The 21,349-nt window shown below is 41.1% G+C and overlaps 2 protein-coding genes across 3 annotated transcripts; both read left to right on the top strand.

Annotated features, from left to right (window-relative positions):
* The first annotated feature begins 269 nt into the window (after positions 1 to 269).
* On the top strand, positions 270 to 3,684 carry hpdl (4-hydroxyphenylpyruvate dioxygenase-like). Its single transcript, XM_006791062.3, has 5 exons — positions 270 to 1,109; positions 1,198 to 1,364; positions 1,442 to 1,593; positions 2,098 to 2,225; positions 2,709 to 3,684. The coding sequence occupies exons 1-5, from the start codon at positions 355 to 357 to the stop codon at positions 2,911 to 2,913; spliced, it is 1,407 nt and encodes a 468-aa protein (XP_006791125.2). The 5' UTR covers positions 270 to 354; the 3' UTR covers positions 2,914 to 3,684.
* Positions 3,685 to 6,142: 2,458 nt separating this feature from the next.
* On the top strand, positions 6,143 to 20,388 carry fam53b (family with sequence similarity 53 member B). Of its 2 annotated transcripts, none has more exons than XM_006791063.3 (5): positions 6,143 to 6,318; positions 12,869 to 13,100; positions 13,791 to 13,845; positions 15,270 to 16,033; positions 19,297 to 20,388. In XM_006791063.3, the coding sequence occupies exons 2-5, from the start codon at positions 13,011 to 13,013 to the stop codon at positions 19,645 to 19,647; spliced, it is 1,260 nt and encodes a 419-aa protein (XP_006791126.1). In that variant the 5' UTR covers positions 6,143 to 6,318; positions 12,869 to 13,010; the 3' UTR covers positions 19,648 to 20,388. The 2 variants fall into 2 exon arrangements, with proteins under 2 accessions (XP_006791126.1, XP_035763790.1); XM_035907897.2 differs by having other exon boundaries at positions 6,155 to 6,204.
* Positions 20,389 to 21,349: the final 961 nt, after the last annotated feature.

Here is a 21,349-nt window from a genome sequence, read left to right as displayed (position 1 = left end):
TAACCACGTCGCTGAAACACTTTGCATATTTTGTCGATTTTTAGGCACATTGCACTAGACAAAAACATGTTGATGTTAGTCATGCTAAGACATTTGCGATTGGATAGTTTACACATCCCCAAAGATGTCCCCAAAGATTGGGATAGAAAACTGGATTACATAAATATGACATTATCCGTATGGATATTAAATCCGATATTTATAAGCAGCATAGAAACCACGGTGAGTCTGTAAATTGTTTAATTTCTTAAATTATATTTTGAATACATTCCAATTAAATTCTGAACTAGCTGTGAAGAATAGAAAAAGCGTTAAGTATATGCTGATATAACTGAAAAAATAGGCTTTTCGGTTATGAATCAAGGGTTCCGCTTTCTCTGGACACGCCCCTTTCAAAACGTCACTGAAAACATGGCTGTTTTCTTGAGCCGGTTACACCACGTTTCGCTCCACGTTTCTAACGCGGAGAAAATAGCTAATGACCTTGTCTCTAAATTCAAGTTTGATTTATTTGCTGCCAGATTAACTGACAAGTCCAAGCAGTTTGCTTTCAGGAAAGGAGCAGCAGTTTTCGTCGTAAATGAGAGCCCCAGTAAGAGCAGAGTGGGACTGAATGAAGGGATACTGGGATTAGCTGACAGATACTCCATTGATCCACAGCGGGCTGACTTGGAGAAGTACAAGCAGGGTAATAATTCTTTGGGATGTCTTTATGATTTAAGCCCTCTTCATCCGGTGGATACTGTAAACAACGTGTGTTTCGAGGTAGAGGATGTCCAAAGGTCATTCAAGGTTCTTCGCGATCTGGGCTGTAATTTCTTGGTGCCTCCCACCACCGTTAAGGACGTGAATGGTCCTGTCACCTACTCGGTAGTAAAATCAATTGTGGGAAACGTGTGTCACACGCTAATTGAGAAGACAAACTATGAGGGAGTCTTTTTGCCAGGGTTTGATGTCATTGAAAAGGACTGGAGCTTGGAAGAAGAGGACATGTCTTGTCCTGTCACACACTTTGATCACATAACTTATGCCTGCCCCAGGAAGACAACCCACCAGGTCATGGGATGGTACGAGAAGGTCTTTGGTTTTCAGAGGTTTTTCATTGATAGGTGAGAAACTGTTCCGAGGCATTTGTTGTCATATCTTTTCCCCCAGTGTGGTGTCAGTAATCTCAAGGCTGTTTGTTCTCCTGAATAGTAATGAAGACGTGGATGAAGGTTTTGTGATAAACCAGGAGGGCATTGGGCTTCGACTTACTGCCATGGAGTACTGGAAGTGCAGCAAAGCAGGCATCGCTCTTCCTTTTGCTGGCAAAAAGGAGCCTGACTGCAAGTTTGTCATTGCGGAATCACTGCCCGAACAAGGTAATAGAAACCCCTAGTTTCTAATTTAAGCCACTATTTATGATCTCCACCATCATTGTTTGCATTTGCTTTGTCAGGCCGGAACCAGGTTGACACCTTCTTGGAGCAGCATAGGGCCCCAGGGATCCAGCACATTGGGCTGTACACCAAAAACATTGTTTCTACTGCGCACACGATGGCTGAAGCTGGCGTACAATTTTCCTCCCCTCCTCCAGCCTATTACACTCAGGTTTGAATGATTTTGAACTATAATCACTGCAAGAAGCGACCTGTGTTTTATTCATATTATCACATTATAGTTCTGTTTAATTTACATAGCTGGCCTGGATTTTTAAATTTTGGGAATTCGGGAGAAGTTTGTCCTCATACTTCCTGCAAGGCAGGCTTTTGGAGATTTTTCAGATCTTGTTAAAAGGGTACATTTTGATCCAAACCATGATATATTACCACACTTAACAAAGTAGTTATGCCTAAAACCTAGCTGAACTGTGACTTAAGGCTGAAAACGATATCAAAGAAAAGAGGGCTTTGAAGGCAAACCTCTCCCACTAGAACACATAATCCAAGTCATTATCACACTTTTCAAGGTTATGCCATCACCACACAGAAGGAGAACAGGGTCTGCTTTGTACCAGTAATCACAGGAGCAAACACTATAATTACAGACTTTGTAATAAGTTCAAAAATAAAGGAATTTTCCATCTTTTTAAACCCATCCCATGCGCTGTGGCAGCTGGGAAAACAGCAGGAAATAGAGGAAGCAGGTCACAGCCCCCAGATGCTAGCACAGCATGGGATTCTCCTGGATACAGACCTGCACCAGGATCCTTTATCACAGAGAGCATCCAGTGGAAGTAAAAGGTAAGAGCCAATCAAGAGTTGTAATCTCTCTCTTGTAAATTGTTTTAGTCAATGGTTTCTTTTTAACCATCTTTCTCTACATACTGAGGAAAAAAACTGTTTGTGAAGGTTTAGTCCTTCTGCATTTTTATAAAAACAAAGCAAAATGTTTAAATACTATCTTCGGCAATATCTTATTAAATAAGTGAAACACTGAAAGTTTTGTGGGATGTATGGCTGCTCAATGTCAGCAAGCAATGTTATCAGTCATCTCTATTAAAATGAGGACATGTTCCTGTTTTACTATTCAGTACAATTACAGAAGCCCGTTTAGCTTGCAACATACACATGAAAACTGCTTGACTTCGTTTAAAATTGCTGCAATAATGATGAAAGACACGCACCACAATTTTTTATTCTTTATTTTTGTATTCACCAATGAAAAGTTGTGGAAACAGTCCCGAGGCTGAAAGCGAATCTACTGTGCTGCTTTTCCCCTTTCAGACATCTTCTACAGGTGTTCACCAAGCCCATATTCGCTGAGAACACCTTCTTTCTCGAGCTGATTGAGCGAAGAGGGGCAACGGGATTTGGCGAGGGGAACATCAAGGCACTGTGGCGGTCGGTGCAGGCGTACATGGAAAATGAGAGGGTGGATCGTCAAGAACCTCAGGGATCCTCAAAAACTGCACAAACTGCTCTTAGTTAGCCACTCCAAACATTTCTATAACAGGTTATTTTATTTCATGTGGCTGCACTATTTACTGAAAAACATATGAAATATTTAAATTACTCTCTAAAAAGTCCCTCGTTGCACTGATGACACATTACTTATTATATAATGCATTCATATCTGTTGAAATGGGTGCTGTGTTCTGCACTTGAAATGATACAACAAAAGACACTTGCTGTAGGAGTAAAATAATGTCTTTGTTTTCACTGTCTCAAAGTAAACCACATTGCTCCAGAGTAACCTCAATAAACTTGACTCACAGTAAACTGTGAAAATCAATTGCTGGCTTCAAAATATTGTGCTCCGTTTTTCTTCTTGTGTGGGCCAAACTTCAGAATAAGCACACTTTAAACCTCTTAGACCTTCCTAGACAAACACTGACAATGGCCAGTGCATTTTAGTAATTGTCAAAGATAATGGAACTTACAGTTACTTACATTATATTTTGATAGTAGCACTTGCATGCGGTACTTTTACTTTGCAATGCTTTTGGGTGCAGTGGCTTGTTCTTCATTGTTAATGCAGTATATGTATGTAAATGTATGAACACCACTTCCACATATACTCAATGAAGTATGCGCAACAAGCTCAAGCTGCTAGAAGACTGAAAGCTTGCTAATGCATCAAGGATAGTGTGCTTTTTTTAATGCATACTGTGCTATAATAACACTGTATATTAAAGTATTTTCACTTAAAACATTTAAGTGCATTTGCTTACTATAATGCTCATAGTTATGAATGCAGGAAAAGTGAGAAATATTTCTTTTTTTTTTTTTTTACATTTTATACTAAGGTATTATTAATTGATTTATTGCATTAGCATTACTCAGTCAAAGTCACTGTCCATATGAGAAAAAGAGGAAAAGTGTCCACTTCATTGGCTCGTAATGTAGAAATGTATCCCAAACTATTATTTGTTGTTCACTTCATTATGTAAGCATTATGTTGGTGGAAAATTAAACTAGGCTATTTGGCCCTTTTTTTTTCCATAAATAACCCACCCACACAGTCACTTGAAGAACTGTTACTGGTCAAACAGCTGCACCTCTTTCAGAAGCCGCGGTGGTTTTAGCAATGTGCATGCTTTGGCAAAAAAAAAAGTGGCTTTAGAACCTCTTAGAAGGGATCTCCAATCCCACAGAGATGTGCCAGTTCAATTAACTTGGCTATAAACATTATGGGTGAGGATTAGTGGGATAGATGAGAAGCAGTGAAGTTTAATGGACTTCCATGAAAGCCATATGTTCTTTTTATGCCCTGTCTGTAGTTACAGTATCCTACTGAGTACGCCAGAGAGTCACTGTAAAAACAAAACAAAACATAAAAACTCAGCAACAGGCAATTTATGAAATGAATGTACTTCCGCATTTTGACAAATGGTGTCAGTGTTTTTCCTTTAATCAGGGGTCACCTGCTCAGGCAAACTGCATTTTAAAAATGTTGATTCTGTATTAGGGATTTATGTTTTTCGATTACATAACAAGCAAACCGAAGCAGCACATACAAAATAGATGCACTCCCCTTTCTTCATTCACCACTGGAATTGGGCTGTGCTATGGTACGGGTTTCTAAAGTTTAATTTTAATTGCATTTGTTTCGAATTATCTGATATAATAGGAAATTATGCTGTGTGATAGAGAGGATTAACTGTTCATTAAAGTTGAGAAGGGATGGCTCCTGTAACAGGAGTCTTTTAGCCATCTGTCTCCAGCCACAGTGTGAACCCCAGATGGCGTATAGCATTCTGCATGGGGTCTCAGTAAATGGAGCTGGAAGATAACTCCCAATTTACTGTTAACCATATGCTAGCTACAGATTTATTAACAAAAATCATAAAGAAATATGCAAAAATACCATAATTTGTAGCTACATCAGCAAGCACACTCCAGGTTACTTTTTGTAGCGTTTTCCTACACTATAATTGGTGCATACTGCCCCCTGGTTGTGACAGTCACAACACACACTAGCAAACCTGTTGAACAGGAAGACTTCCACCCCTGTTCTGCAAGGTACTTTCTTCCTGAAGAGTGACTTTTAATGCTATGAAACAGAAAAGCCAAAAGTTTGTCTTATTATCTGTTTGCTAAATACCTTCTCTATAGGGATTTTGTGAAAAACCCCAAAACTCTAGCCCGGATAGTAGAAGAGACAAATCCTGGGTGCCCTTTAACACAAAAGGCAGACAGTCTAAAACCGAGGAGGACAGCCTGACAGTCTGGGGGAGATTAGAGGCACACAACAGATGTTACTCCTTGATTAACAATAGTGTCTGCCAGGGGTGAGCCTCAGCTCCCCACCCTTCTGAGGCCCACTATATTAATTCCAGCTCCTAGGAAATATATTGATTTGCTGTACATAATGTTATGGGACAGGGATGATAATTTGCAGTCCTTTAACAATGCATAGAAAAAGCATGGACTTAATGAATTGAATTGCCACTGGCTCATCCAGTGGACCCATATTTAAACAAACAGTGAGCTAAACCAACTTTAAGGTGAAATATCCACCTCTTGTAAAAATACTTGTTTAAATAAACAGATAAAAGTGTACAACGACCACAAGCACACATCTGTTTTATATGTTTAAGAAGTTAGAAGGCAAGCAAATATTGTGTGCAGGTTACCACATATACACCAGCTGCACAGCGTTTGTGTGTGCATGTATGAAAAGCTAAACTTGTATGGCTTTGCTGCTGTAGGTCATGATAAAGACTGAATTTAGTTCCTGGAAGAACATCTGCTTGCAATAAATCTATTTATTCAGGATTGGCCTGTGCTGTACTGGAACTGATAATGTAAGGTGGAACAAGCTATGTATATAGAACATGCATTTTACTCCCTCACCCTGTCTGTAAGTCACACGCACTCGGTAGGTTATCATGTTACACTGCTGTGTATTGTGAAAGTACCCTGTCTATATGCTCAGATCAAAACTGTGATTACTTTTCATTACAACAGGGTTGCTCAGACCATTAGTTGTAGGCGCGGGGTGGTCTCTTTTACAAAAAACATCAGAGGATAATATTTTCATTTCTACCATAACAAGCTTCGACTGAATTGTGTATGAGGTTTAAATAAACTAAAGAAACGCAAAGAATATGAGAAAACTACAAAGAATTGTAGCATAAATATCTCGTGGGACACCCCTCGCCCCTACCCAAAGTGGTACGGCTCGCGTATGTTGTCACAGGCTCATTAGCGTGCAGTCTTGTTGGACAGTAGAGCACTGGGTTAATGTTGTAGTCTGCAGGAGCTGCCTTGAGCTGAAGTAAGCTTCCTGTTCTTTTTTTTTTCTTTAGTAAAACAAAACTCAACACGGTCAACCGAAACTAACCAGTTGCCCGGTGGTTGTTGAAGATACGAGACGCTCACCGTGATGATTGTGAGTGGCAGTTTTTAGTCTAAAAAAAACTTTCTGGCTTAGCTAACTTTGAATCTGTTACTACTATGTCATAAAGAGTGAGGTGCGATGTTCCTCTGTGTTTTGAAAGTGCGTGGTTTCTGTTAATGTAATATTTATGGTGACACATTAGAAGTAACTCCCAGCAAAGTGTTGTCGGTGAAAACAAAACATAGCTAAAAGTAGTAGTTAGTTAGCTTAGCAACTTTTCCTCTTGTGTACTGCCTTAGCCATGATCTTTTTGTGTTTTGCCTAGGTTATTACTTGCATAAATTCTACTGTGAATGATTTTGTCTTCTGCCGCTTATTATATCTATGTTTTGTCACTATAATTTGTGATTAAATGTTGTAGGGACTTATAATAATTATATAAAAAAATATAATAGTAAGTTTGTCCATTCATCCACTCAGCATTTTTGACAGTAAGTATAAATTCATCCACATACATTTGTAAAGTGACCGTGTGTGAAACTTTGAAGTCCAGACATTCTGATCTCATACTGGATTTTCCCTCACGCATTGCAAAAGAAGTCAGTGTTGGTTAGTTAGTGACAAATGTATAAGACTTTTAAAATACATTTTACAGGTATTTATTTGCTGGTTGGACATTGGTGGCCCATCTATTTCTCAGATCCGTGTGTAGTTACACTCTATGCTGTTTTTCTTATCTTTATCTTACCAACCTTACCCTCGGGTATGAAATCAGGACTGGCTGATACACAGTCCAACAGATTCTGCAATTTAAGTGGATGTTGGGATCATAAACACAAGAACTTGTTAACTTGTTAAACCTGAACTACTGGCTGTGTCCCGTAGCTATAATTGGGTCTGATAAAATTTATAGGTGGCTTGTATAATTTATTAGGGTTACATTGGATGACTTGTCCTTGAAGTACAGATGTATTTATTTTTTACTTTCTGTACATGCATGTGTAATATTTATTTTTCACAATTAGCAGCTTGTGGCCTTTCTGTCATAATCCTGTTTGCTTCTGTGAGCTCCCATCACAGTAATTTCTTTGCCAGACTCATTTCCCTTTCATAAAGGATTTTAGAAAAGGGGTTTAAAGGAGTGTTTGTGTTGGTAACTTGGACTAGCTCAGTTTTCAGGGCCTTTTCTTCTAAAATTAAGAGGCATCCACCTGGAGGGTTGGCAGGCTCCTCTGAAAAACTTTTAGTTTTAGCTCAAGGACACGAGTGACTGCCTATCAGAACTTGACTTAAACAATATGTAAATATCCTGTGTACTGTAATGCCATTGTTGCAGCATTGTTCACTTCCATGAGACAATGTTGGAACTACATGGTATGTAGTCAGAGGGAAGGCAGTGTTTAGGTTGGATAAATTCCTGCATGTAAACCCCAGGAGTAGTCTCTCCCCTGCATTATAATGTCCACTCAATGTGCCTTATTCTTATTTTGGTCCATTAACATGCAATGCTATTCCAATGTCGTTGTTGTGTCTTCAAGCCTCTGTAATTAAGTGACTTGGCTAGATTTAGAATTCAAGTGGACAGCATTTCTCTCCAACTTGGACAAGTTTGTTGAAAGCCTTGATTACAGAGATCCACAAAGCCGTTGTTCTGGACAAATGTATACAGTGCAAGTGATTATGTATGAGAAAATTAAACAGCAGGCCTGCTTTAAAACGTAGGCCTCCTTGGCTGCCATGCATAGCCATGCTGAGCCTTTGTGTTTATGGTAAGTGGGCAGCTGCATGCTTGTGAGACCTTGGCTGTACCCCAGGCCCTCAACTGAGTCTGATAACTGCTATTGAAGCCTCCCAGCCATGCTCATTTCTGACTATTCACTGCTCACTGCTTTAAATGTAGTGCACCTCCTGTTTGACATAGCCTAATTTCTGTGAACATGCGGACAGCTGTGGGCTAGCCTGCCTCCTACAATGAGTTTCATAAATTTCATTTCAGTCAGTCAGCCGTGACAGTACTTAGTAGCACCTGCCCTTTGTGAGACCAGCTTATGAGAGTACCAACAAAGAAAGTTTCAGGTTTCAAAATCTTGAATTTCATAGTGAGAATTCTGCATGTTGATATTGTTGGAAATTTGGATGTATGTTCCAGCCAGCACATCCACAGATACAAAAAAGCAACACTAGTTTGACACTATGTCATTCACGTATCTGGTCTATGATGTAGTATCACTAGCTATATTAATTCAAACACCACCATGTCATTAGAGACTGTTCAAATGCGAGTCCAAATATGGGGCCTGCATGCAGCTCAAAGATGAACAACATCAGTGCCAACAGCTTGGGGAAACAAGCTTTTTAGGAACATGCATATTCTTTCCAAGGGAGTGTTTCTGCAGAGAGCCACAGCCAGGCATTTACCCAGCATTCCTTTCACAAGTGGTGCAGTCATGAAGAGCAGCATAAATCCCTCAGTTCGTTTTTAAGTCTGGCCATCTCAGGTGCTCAGCAGATGCTCAGATTATTGAGATGGCCACAATCCTGGGATTGTTGAGGGCAGGACACAGCTCCAGCTGCCATTCTTTTATGCACATCAAAAGAGGATGCGTGGAAATTTAGCTTGACATCCTCGCCATCACAAGATGTTTTGTGTATCAGTGTACCCAGACGAGAGCTTTAAATTTAAGCACTGCGGTATCTTTCAAATGGGTACATAATAATCTTATAAGTAGTTTAGAAGTGTATTATACACTTGATTTGGGGCTAAAACAATCATATCTGTGTTGTTTTCCACCAGCTGTCCAAGTGCTATATAGATGGATTAGTATTAGCTCTGATTGCCCATCAGACACAAAGCTGCTAAATCCTTATATAATGGTGGCCCAACCCATGGGATTACACCGTAAGTCATGTATGGCAAAGCTGTTCAAATTGAGGAAACAGGGGTGCACTTATTTTAGATGTGCAAACCCAGTTTAAGTTAAAAAAAAAAGTGTAATTTCTTTTCTTTTTTCATAGAAAAGGGTAGGATAGGGTATCTGGAGGTTTTGAGACCTTGGCTGACTTTAAAGCAGACATTTGCTTTAACTTGACCCAATCAATTCTGTGGTTTCCTGTCTTGTACTATCTCATTTACGCTGTGCCATAGCTTTCTGTTTCTGACAACCTAAAGCTGCAATGGTTGAAAGCCTTCTAGTGACCACAAAGGAAGCGTGGAGTCCCATCAGCTTGCCCAAGGCAGCTTATTGTTGTGTTTCAGAAGGGCTGCTGTCACTGCAGACTTGGCTGCTGTCACTGCAGTCTTTGCTGCAGTCAGTCAGCAGCCTGTTTGCATGTGATGGAAGGCCACGTCTGAGGAGCACGTCCTGCAACGTTGTTCCCCTTTTATAGAGATTAGACTTCTCAGTTGTCATAGTGTCAGCTGCCCTGGCTCAGATAAAGCGTTATCGCGCTGCAGAACCATAGAGACTCCCACTGATTCCCGATAATGCCAGCATCGTTAATGGAGGTGATTCGAGTTTTGACATCAGAAGGGGAGTGGCACCCCTTGGGCAGAAATTCTAGATACCTCATTTGGCAGATTACACCGTCTATGAGCACAGCTGTGCATGCAGTATTAGGTGAGTGGGTTGGGTGTAACCATTAAGCACTAGTCATGCTATGGGATGGCTTCCACATTTGTTTTACAGGTTTGTCTGTACAAGAAAAGGCAGACCAGGCTACCCTTTGCCAGAACTTATTCACACACTGACACAAGTTTAAATGGCTTTTAAAGGCTGCAAGGTTAGGCTTTTATAATTGTGTATTCAACTCATGTCATGGAGCCGAGGAATGTTTATAATTATGTCATAAACCTCACCCATTTAAAGCACTCAGTTCAGATTTATGGGAGATGGGATTTGTGGGATAAAAATGAAATGCCCAAGCATGAGAAAGATGATTAAGCCGCTGCTACAGCGGTGGTTGTTTATAATTTTAGAATCAAGAATGTAGGACTCGATTTTGTCTTTTTCCATCCTTCTAGGGAAGGGAGACGTAATTTAATTACCTCTTCGTTCAAATAAATGTCAGAACTTTTCTCATGTTTGTGCAAACTTTCTTTTCTCTTTGTTAATGTCAGTTGCGTATGTCACCAAGTCATTCAGCGTAATACATAAACAACTGTTTCCTCTGTCCAAGCACATCTATAGCTATCTCTGCAGTGAAACAGATCTCTGAGGTTAATACTCATGCACAGTGTAATCGGCCTGACCCACTCCAGCTTCAGGCTTTTATGTGTCCTTTTCTCAACACACAGGCCACAAGTTAAAACTGCCAGACATCCTTGAGTGGTGTTGATCTTGTTTTATATAACTCTGCTAAAAACATCCTTCTAGTTAAGTTGTTTTCTTCATGTGGTAAGTGCTTGCAATGGAAATCATATGCCGAATGCAAATGCCACCTTCAGCATGTCAGCTCCTGCAGGGTCTTGTGATGCTCTTCCCCCAACATCCCTCACGCACACACACTTTACCCCACCGCCGGCAACCTCAGATGTCGCCTTTATTGTTTCCCACGGTGTCTCATCTTCTGCACAAAGCACTCTTTTGTTTTGCATGCACCATCTCCCCCCCCCCCCCCCCCTTTTTTTTTTTTCTCCACTTGCAGTTGTTCTGTCATTTAAGTGCACACCCTCTGACCTTGCATGCAACGTACGAAGATCTTGTGTCCACTTCACTTTATTTCAGTCGCCTATCTTACTTGGCTTCGTGTGGTACTGATCTAGTGGTTGTAAAATTCTTCATGATGATTATATAGATTTATATCTGTGACTAATCAGCAGTTTTACTGTAATCATGGCGCAGCATTAATACGAAGAAGGTTGTTTTGATAACCGCAAGGTCAGCTATTCCCAGCCAGCCCCCGAGGATTCAATTACACAACTTTGACTTTGCTCTATTCCTTGCTGTGTGCTTAATGGAACACTTTTGAGGAAACTTGCTCTCTGTACTATAAAAACAGGCAAAAATAAAACAAGGTATAGAGTTCCACTTTTGTTGTTAAATTGGAGAGAGCATGGAAGTGAAACACCTTGTAATATTAATCTATCAATGGCAGCATGACGAAATAGGTGACGCCTTGTCAATCAAAGCGAGTGTTTGCTGGGAATGTTTACTCCATTGAGAATAATAAACAGAGCTTGTCGAGCCATTGACCTCCTTGAAATTTCCACTATCTATCTTCCAGATGTTGAACAGGATGCTCCTGTGTAGAGTGACGGGCGAGTTGGAGAATTTATCAGTATTAAATGCTCATCTCTGCACATGCAAGTTAGATCTAAAAAGTTAAAAGCTCGCTCATTCGCGAAAGAATGTGTTGTTTGTGGTTTCATGGTTGTCCTAAGTGTGCATGCCTGTGCAACGTTAGCAGGCCAATGATTGAAATCATTTGATAGACTTAAACTAAGCATGCGTTATCTACCCAGGGTATAATTTAATCTGATCAAACCATCCTAACTAGCTTTGTACTGTTTAGTTTGACCTAATGGTGACAGGTTACCCCATGTAGTCCTTATTACAGTACTTGCTAATAAGCATTGTTAAAAAAATAAATAAATACAAGTATTAGTAAGTATTAATTGAAGTAGACTATCAAACCTGTTTAGATTTAGCTGTGAAACATTTTTTTTTACCTAATTCTCTCCCTTGATGCATGCTATTTGTGCCATCCAAATGACCAAAGAAGGGGTTGACTTACAAGTTGGCTTTTATAGTAACAAGATGAAACCTTATAAAGAATGTGACATTTGCACATTTTCCCATTTTATACAGCTACAGTAAGAGTGAGAATGTATTTCAGTGTTTAAGCAGTGACACAAATCCGCCTTTGGGGATGGATGAGAAAGGGCATCCGGCGTAAAACTGCCAAATCAAACGTGGAGCTACCTGCTGTGGTGACTCCTTGTAACAAGGCAGATGTATGCAACAGTTGAATTGTCTCCTGATGATTTGAAGAGCAAATGTACTGGTGATCAGTTGGGGAAAGCCCTGACCCACTTTTTAAGTTTTGCTTCTAGGTGTGGTAGAATTAGAATTATTGGGTTTTTACAAAATGTTATGGGATTGGTTTAGATCACTGGGTAGAGCAGGAGATCTATGTGCTGTAAGACTAATGCAGAGGTTTGGGTTTGATTCTGACACGAGGACATTTACTTGTGTTATAGTTTGATTACTTAGCTGAATACATCATGTAAATTTTTGTAAAATTGTTGGAAAGCTACAACTGGAACATGACAAATGGGTAATGTTTTACATAGCATAAGCATGTTATTATTTTTCATTGCATGCCCACATTAGCATATAGCTCAAAGCATACAGCCTGACAGCTGCTAATATGACTGTAGCTCTAACTATTCTCAAGGAGAGAGACTTCCTGTAAGACTTTTTAGAATAACTTTTGACATCATTAGGAGTTTAGTAGTTGAAGCTGAGATGATGATAGTGTCCCTCCATAAAAAGGAGTTGGTCTTCTCCTCCTGCTTGATGGTTCTCTGCTTATATGGTCGACGGAATGTCAGAAATGTACTGAATTATAATCCTGGGCTCATCTTTGTGTGTCTGCTCAGGATTGGACCGAGGAGTGAAGCACATTCTGGGAGGAGCCGAGGGTGGGCGTCTTTAATTTATGAGAAATCAGTCTGCTAACGCCGTGCTCATCGAGATGTCCTCCAGCTTAACTTGGCATTACCGTAACGACGTGGGACAAGCATGTGCGTTGCCATGGTGATCATTTACCCCAAAACACTGGAAAAGAAGGGTGCCGATGATGTAACAACCAAACGCACAAATTTTGTCCCGGTAAGAGGTTATTTTTTATTCCTGTGAGCAGATTTTTTTGCGAGTGTGTGTCTCCGTGTGTCATTTCACATGTTTACATAAAATGACACAACCTAACCACGAGACTTCAACCAATGAGGAAGAGGACAATGTTCTGCTCAGGTTTAGGAAGTTATTGCTGGCCACTCATTACTCCATAGCACTTTTATGATTCTGCATTTTATTTTTCTAATTTGCCAACTTTAACCAGAGCTACAAAATCTTAGTCACTAATAATCCACTCTGTTAAACCCCCCCACCCCCCATTTTGTTACCAAAATGATATTCACAGATTCACTAGAAACGAGTATTATAGTGCTCTATCTACAAGGATAAGCAGCTCTGACTCAGCACAGAGTAAAAATTCCCCCACTAATATGGACTGACTTTGCCCTCTTAGTCCCATGAAATGAAGTCATCATGTTCACGGGCTGAGCATCCATCAGAGGAATTTATGGTGGAATGCTCTCTCTCTCTTTCTCTGCGTCGCTGAGTTGCATGTAAGACCAGTAACACATACACAGAATCTGTGTGAATCTTTCCAGTAGTTGTTGTTTTTGCTTCTTTTTATTTGTTGGTTTACTGACTTGTAATTATTAAAGCCTGTTCTACATTTTATTTTTGTGGCTTTCCTGTAAGCTGAAAAGTTTATTTATTTATTTTTTTCTACAGTTCCAGGCACAGACCATGAGCCAGGGGACAGCACTTTTCTCTTGCGGACTCATGGGTAAAGGTTTGCATTATGTGACATGGAAAAAATCTTAGATCCCTCTTTAACTTATTTACATGTTGCACATTGGTGACAATAACAAACAGGACAGGAAGTGTTGTTATAAAGTAGTTATGTACTAGATGGTCTAGATGGATGATTAAAGCAAGTCTAGTGCATTTTGTTCATTGTAACTTTGCGTTTGGTGAAACATGTCTGGCAGGTGTTTTTGCCAACAAAAATAATACAGTAACAACTTTGTGTTGGGGGTTTAGCATTAATTTAAATTTTGTGGCACTCCTTGATGCTTCAATACTCCAGACATGCTGCAAAAGAGTCATATCTTTAGTTTTCTTCTAGCAGTAGAACATACTTTACAGTCTCTGTTTTGTATAATTGGATGTATTACGTCCTTGCAGTTACTTGGCATTGAGTGTGTAAGAATTGAAAATGTCCTGGCATAGAACAGAGCTGTACCAGAAGGCCTTTTGTTCTTTGTCCTACCCGTGTATTGTGGATGGCATTTTGGGGAATTTTATCTCCAGTGAAGAAGAATAGACCTTTTGCATACCAGAAGTGGGCAGTGGCCTCGATGTTTAGTATCTGACTCAGAGTTGACCAACCAGTTCATTTGGCCAATCTGTTCTGTTGTTTAATAGTGTTGTTTCTATGACGATAACAGGTGTTGGCATGGTAGCTTTGGTTTCGGAGAATATCTGACCATTGACGGCAGATACCGAGCTGGTCTGATGCATCGCTCTTGTAAATCTCAACGAAGAGATGAAAAGCTGTAGTTAGAAGCTTATTGACATTTGCTCAGGCATGTTGAGTCAGTTGGACGTTGAGCTCCATTCCCTTTTCCAATCAGCTGTACTTACAGACGGTGACGCTAAAGCGGTGGCTGCAGGGCAGTATTTATTTTTAGTGCCAATTAAACAAAGCAGTGAGTAGTGTCAACACAAAGTACACATGGTGACACCCATGCTTATGCATTGCATTGACACTGCCCAAGTTGCGGGTACTAAACAATTGTAGTACCTAGGACTAAAAGCAGTTTTCTTTGTTTGAGATTCATCTCCTAAAGGAGTTTGCACAGCGCTGCAGGGGTGTATAATGGTGGATTTTTAATTGTATCTTAATATATTTTTAAAATCTTTGTGTAAATTTGACACTAGGGAGTAAATTTGCAGTCCTGCATGAGTATAGATCTGTTGTTGAAAACTGCTGAAGAGACTGAAGTGAAAAAAGAGGGAAACTAACAGATTAGCACTGGAGTTTGAACATTGCATAAAGATTTGTGGGCAGCTGTTGATTGATCAACACACTTTCAGTTCAAGTTTAGCCCTTACATTGTTTCCCATATTGTGGGTGGGATTGTGTTTGGGTATCTTTTGTTTTTTAAAGGCAGTTTCATTCATATAAATGTGGTCTGTTTGTTGCAGACACAAGCCGGTGGAGGGACATGGGTCACAGGTGTGCCATACAGCGGAGGCCAGTTGGAACCAGCCTGGAGAGCCTGTGGGATGTTCTGCCAGAAGTGCACACAAGTTCTGCCCACTGGGACTGGGATGTTGGCTCCACTTCAAGCACAATCACTAACTTGTTGCAGGACCTAAGCCTAACTGAGGCCTCGCACTCCACCGCTCCCCCCAGCAAACGACAGTGCCGGTCCCTGTCTTGCTCAGACGAGCTCAGTGGTTGTCGCTCTTCCTGGCGTCCTCAGGGCTCTCGCGTGTGGACAGCTGTGGAAAAGCGGAGGTGCCACAGTGGAGGAAGCGTCCAACGCAGCAGTATTGGAAACATGCAGAGTGGCTTCGCGGGCATGCAGCGCAGCTCCAGTTTCAGCCTGCCTGCCCGATCCAACACCCTTGAGCTGCCGTCTTTCACCCAGCGCCCTCCATGGTCTTCTGCGTTCACCAGCCTGACTCCCTCCTCCTCTTCCTCAGTGCCCCTGTCCTCCGACCCTTCATCGCAGCCCCTCTACCTCTCTCATGAACAAATTTGCCTCCCTGAGCCTCGTGGACCGTCACCTCCCAGCTCCCCTGACTCCACTCCAGAACTGGAACGCCGTGGAGGACAGGGGGGTCTTCCCCGTAGTCGCTCACAGCCATGCGTCCTCAATGAGAAGAAGACTGGTGTGAAGCGCAGGAGACCAGATGACACACACAAACAGAGGCCTTCACTGGATCTGGCAAAAATGACACAGGTTGGTATTTAACATGTAGATCAGATGATAATATAATATTTTTCTTTATTTAAACAGAAGAAACATTAAATACTGAAAACCTGCCAGTTTACCTCTTCCATTTAACAACACGTTGCACTCAAGATGCTGTCTGTTAATACACTGTATTAACTTTGAAACTGAGCCAGTCATAATTTATTAGGAGCTTTTTCCATTGGCGTTTTTATGTGGCATTTATTTATCAGTTAAACTCGCCACAACCCCATAACTTCAAGGAGGAGGATTACAGGAAATGGTCATACCAGCTGGAAGCTTTGCAAGGTCAATCAGTGTCAGTATCACAAGCATTTTTCTCCTTATGTGTAGGATAAACAAAACACTTATGGTTAAGGTCACTCCATTGTTTCCCTCAGGCGTTGTCATTAAAGGCAATTGTTAATTCATGCAAGCCTATTCAGGGTCACATTCGATTATCTGAGCTTGTACTTGTACTCACAGAGTTTGAAGAAAAGTAGCCCCGTTAAATGTGCTACTGAATAAAGATAATTTGATCAAAGCAGGAATTACTAGAGGAATGATTAGCTTCGGTTGGTCACTTCTGAAATTTGGATTTATCTGGACATCCTGGCAGGCGTTGGTCTGTTTGCCCCTCGAGCTCACACACACACTCACACGCACACACACGGTGAAGTTTCACACATTCACTGGCTGGATCATAAACTTGGAGCTGGACTTGGCCCCTGTGAGAAAGTCACCCAGAGTTCAGCAGTGTCTTAACAACAACGCTGCTGTGACACGACAAACAGACGCCGCACGCGCTCCAAGCAGGAACGGGGTCAGCGTGGCGAAAACAACCTTAGATGAGGCAGAGAAAATTCAGGGTGCTGAGAGGATTGCTTAGATTTGGATCTTCCCTGCTGCTCTTCATCTCTGTTAAAAAGACACAACTCTGACAGGTAGAAAAAACCAAAAAAAGCTTCCAGTGATCAGTAAATTTTGTTGCTTCACTTTCTTTTGAATTGAAGTGACTGGCGTAAGGCAAACCCTGGAGGAAATGACTTCCAAATGACTAGCATGAGAGGGATAAAATATCATTTGACTTTTAGCCTAGTTACGCAGATGAACTTTTTTCAGTCTTTTCTAAATGATTCATTACAGCTGTAGAATATAGAGTTTGACACGTAGGTTTATCACTCAAGCTGCTTACAGGTGGATGTTGAGGTGGTGGACGGGTTGAAACAGCAGGCATCGACACAAGGAACTGCAACTGGAATTTCAGGGGGAGAAATGGGAAATGTTTAAGTTTCCAGCCTGAAGTAACTCCAACATCCCATTATTCATAAACCCTTAATTGTCGTTATTGCTCTGAGGAACAAGCTTTCACTTAAACTTATTTACATTTTATAGGTTAAGTGATTTCATTGAAAAAAGGACTAAATATGTTATATTTAAAGTATGAAGTATGTAGTTGCCTTGGATTCAACAGAAATGACGTTCACGTTTGATGATAGAGTAAGTCTGTTTGGCACTCAGCTCAAGGGCTTATATCGCTTCACACTCGCCGCCCTATCCGCATTCAAAGTCACCTTACTATTCAAAGATCGGTCTCAGTGCTGAGTGCGTCTCTAAAGTGTCCTCTCATCCACACGCCTCACTGGTGTGATTTACTCTCTGCGTGGTTCACTGTGACTGCAAGTGGAGCAGCTGTGGCAGAGGTTATAGATCGTCTCACAGGGGGGTATATGTGTCGGGTAAAGAGATATTGATTTCTGTAAATTCAGCTCAGTGCGTAGATCGCTCCCACTACCAGGCCTCATGAGCTATTGATCAGCTTTTATTGACGGAGAGTCAAGGTCAGTATGGATGAGGAGACTTTCTGCTCTCCTCTTCGTTTCATTCAGTGGGTGGGTGGGAACGAGGGAGCGTGACAGTAACAGACAACGCAGGCAGTACTTACTCATTAGCCTCATTTTTATTGGTGCAGTAAGTTATGTGAGGATACGCTGTTCAAAGAAGATTTTGTGGGCAGAACAAGTCTGCTGCTCTAAATTAGAATTGTATTTGGTTAAGTTAACATCCGTGCCACTGTTTTTTTCCATATCCCAGACTAATTGTGACCTTATCAGTTTAGTCTCATGGTCTCTCAGGCGAGAAGTCTGAGAGACCTAATGCTGAAGGCAGCAATGTGACACTGGCCTGCTGCTGAGCCAAGAAAAACAGCAGCGGCCCTTTTGATCTAGTAGAGACCTTACTCACTCATGCATAGATCTGACCACGGTGCTCTCTATGTTTGCAACTCTTAGTGGGTGATAAATCCTGAAAAAGTGAGGTTATTTGTGAACTGACATTGAATCAGCTAGATTTGAAATCACACATTTTTATCTATGCTGAGAGTGAAGAGGTGTGATTTGTCGAGTCATATTTGGGGAACTATCATTACGAATTGCTATGAGTTAAAACCTACAAATATTTCCCTCTAAAGGTTTTATGCATCTCATTTTACTATAAACTGTCCTTTTTTTTTGTGGTCTTAAAACTTACATTTGATTTATCTCTTATCTATTTATTAATCGCAACTCACTTGGCTGTGAGCTGCATGTCTAACAGTCCCATGCTTGTTTCATGTTATATAAGCACACAAGTGACAGGAGGTTTCACAGAGCTACTATTCTCCCGTGTTCCTCTGCCCTAACACCGTAACAGTCAGGCATGAGGCAGCTGTCCTGCCTTCTACACATTAGCTGTACAGATTGGAAAAGCCTCAGTTGTAAAGCTTCTCATTCCAGCGTGCACAGCTGTCACAGGACTTGCCCACAGCAGTGCTGGCACACATGTATTTGCCTACAAAAGGTTCTGGTTTTCCCAGATGTATGTGGGTGTTGTGCAGAGTCAAAAGGGCAACATGAGTGATGTCTGCCTCCTGGGTATCTGGCTACTTGCTGTTTTCCAATGTCTCCCATCGGCATTCAGATCACAGTTAACAGTCTCACATGCTGTCTGTAATGGAAGCTAAATTTGTATCCTTCAAATCTTGTTATATTTTTATATTATAGAGTCTCTTGACCAGTGTCCAGCACTGACCTCACTCACTCACCCACATGCTGTTTGAGTACAGTAGTGGGATTGTTTTCAGAAGACGTCTGTGGGCCTTTAGCCATGTTTGTGTCCTCTTTAGGATATGGGTCATACTCCAGGAAGGGGAATGTTTTGTGGTTTAAGTGCAAGTCTGCTTCCTTGAGAGCATGAATTCAAGGCCTCTAAAAAAATTCATTGGCTCTCCACAGAAACTTCGGAATTTCCACAGTCTGAGCTGCCCAGGATTCACGGGCGAGGACGGCCGCGAGTCCAGCCAGGCTACCCCCACCCTCAGGAGCACCACTCAGCGCGATACTGACGACTCAAACGAGCACAGCTTCAAGGACATTCAGCCTCAGACCAAAGAGGGCGAGATCACCAGCACCGTGTCGTCAGACACCGCTACAGAGGATGCAGACTGGAACTCCACGGATTGTGACGACATGACACCAGGAACGACCAATGGGAAAGACAGTGAGCCTTTCTGGGCAGGTCTGTGTAGCATGAGGAAGGATCAGCTTGGAGGCGAGCTAGATATTGAACAAATTGAGAGGAACTGAGCGGGACTGCCTTCCTCCTGGGGGAAGCTAATTTAGAGGACTGAAAGAAAAACAGTGCTGATAGTCTTAAGGAAAAAGCAAGTGGAAAGCTAATACAATGAGCGTTCTAGCACTTGTCTTTATTTTTTCCCTTGTGGAGAATTTTGAACAGGAGCTTTGTGTGCTAAACGCCTATTTTTGTGGACTTTGTGTAGTCAGAAGCTACTCCCCCACTGTGTGGTATCTTAAACGTGTCTCAGGAGAACAAGAAAGTCAGGGAGGATGGATGTGGGTGAAAATAGAACTGATAAATATAAAAATGAGTAATGTTGGCTCACAGACTGGGGTCTTTAACATTTCTCTGTAACCCTGATTACCCTAATTGTACTAGATATGGAGAGAATTCACAGCGGGTTTGTAAAAATTCTCTGCTCCAGGAAGAGTGTCTTTTCCTTTGACGTTCTTCAGTAGTACGTGGGTACATGATGGAGAAAAATGGAGACTACTTCATGAGTTACTGTTAGTAAAACCCCTTTCACTTTTACTGAGCAACAGGCTGCACACACACACCATAAAGTATACTGAAGAGCTTAACATTTCACACAGTAACATCGGGCTTATCTCTGGATCTCTGCTCCTGTATGTTTGAAGAAACGTGATGCTAATAGCGTTAATATTCTTTCTTTTTACGATTTGTAACTACAGAGTTATGTAAAACATGAGCATATTTCTATACGAATAAACACACTTTTTAAAGTGTCATTTGTAACTTCATTATTTAAGTGTTTTTTTCTTCTCATGACATATGGGATCTCTGGACTATGTTTAAAGCAGATTTTAAACTCAGCTAAATTATTTACCATTGGAGCAATTAAAGGATTCTGTGACTGCCAAATCCCTTTCTGGCCACTTGCACGTCTGCTATTTCACCATGGACTGCAAATTTAAACAGACAGAGGGGGAAAAAAGATAAATAAATCAATGGGATTGTACTTTTGTGCAGCCGATTAACAAAGGTGATTAAAGCTAGATCAGCAGCTGCATCCAAGCAGTTTTTATCAAAGTGTCCAAAAATGTTGTGTGCGCGAAAATCAACTTTTACATCCTGAGGCATCTGAGGGGGAGCCATAAATTCAGCCTCGTAACCACTTATCCAATTCAGCGTTGCTGGAGTCTGACCCAGCTGTTGTAGCGTAAGAGGTGGGCTACACCCTGGACAGGTGGCTCGTCTATTGCAGGGCTAACACAGAGAGGCAGTCATTCATGCTGACATTAACATTCACAAATAATTTAGAATTGGCAAGTTAATATTCACATTTTTGAGCTGTGGGAAGAATCCAGAGTACCTGGAGAGAGAACATGCAAACTATACACAACAAGGACCAGCCTGCCAATGAACCACTAACCACTGCACTGCTCAAGGAGAGCAATTAGTGCAAACTGCCTAAACTGACCGATGCCTTGCTGGGTGAAAATCTACCATGTGTAGGTGATGCACAGGATTTAAACAGCGTAATCTTAAAATACAAGTTTGTGCAGTTTCTCATTGGCAAAAATCACACAACTCTTAAGTCAAATGCTGGAACAAATCAGTTTAAAACGACTAAAATCTTCACAGTAGAAAGCCATCGAGATACACTGAATAAAAGTACTTTCATGCTTAAACTTAACTTGAATGTTAGATTTTATTTATTTGAGGAAAATATAATACTTTTACCATAAA

This window comes from Neolamprologus brichardi, chromosome 8, assembly GCF_056152115.1.
Source record: "Neolamprologus brichardi isolate AB-2024 chromosome 8, ASM5615211v1, whole genome shotgun sequence".
NCBI lineage: Eukaryota > Metazoa > Chordata > Actinopteri > Cichliformes > Cichlidae > Neolamprologus > Neolamprologus brichardi.
The sequence above is the reverse complement of the archived record's forward strand: the minus strand, read 5'-3'. Positions and strand labels throughout refer to the sequence as shown.

Bases quoted from the DNA above. Each gene is read 5' to 3' on its own strand.
- hpdl (XM_006791062.3), top strand. From the start codon at position 355: ATGAATCAAGGGTTCCGCTTTCTCTGGACACGCCCCTTTCAAAACGTC. The intron at 1,365-1,441 runs GTAATAGAAACC...TTGCTTTGTCAG, and splicing joins GGAATCACTGCCCGAACAAG to GCCGGAACCAGGTTGACACC. The intron at 2,226-2,708 runs GTAAGAGCCAAT...TTCCCCTTTCAG, and splicing joins GCATCCAGTGGAAGTAAAAG to ACATCTTCTACAGGTGTTCA.
- fam53b (XM_006791063.3), top strand. From the start codon at position 13,011: ATGTGCGTTGCCATGGTGATCATTTACCCCAAAACACTGGAAAAGAAG. The intron at 13,101-13,790 runs GTAAGAGGTTAT...TTTTTTCTACAG, and splicing joins AACGCACAAATTTTGTCCCG to TTCCAGGCACAGACCATGAG. The intron at 13,846-15,269 runs GTAAAGGTTTGC...TGTTTGTTGCAG, and splicing joins TTTCTCTTGCGGACTCATGG to ACACAAGCCGGTGGAGGGAC.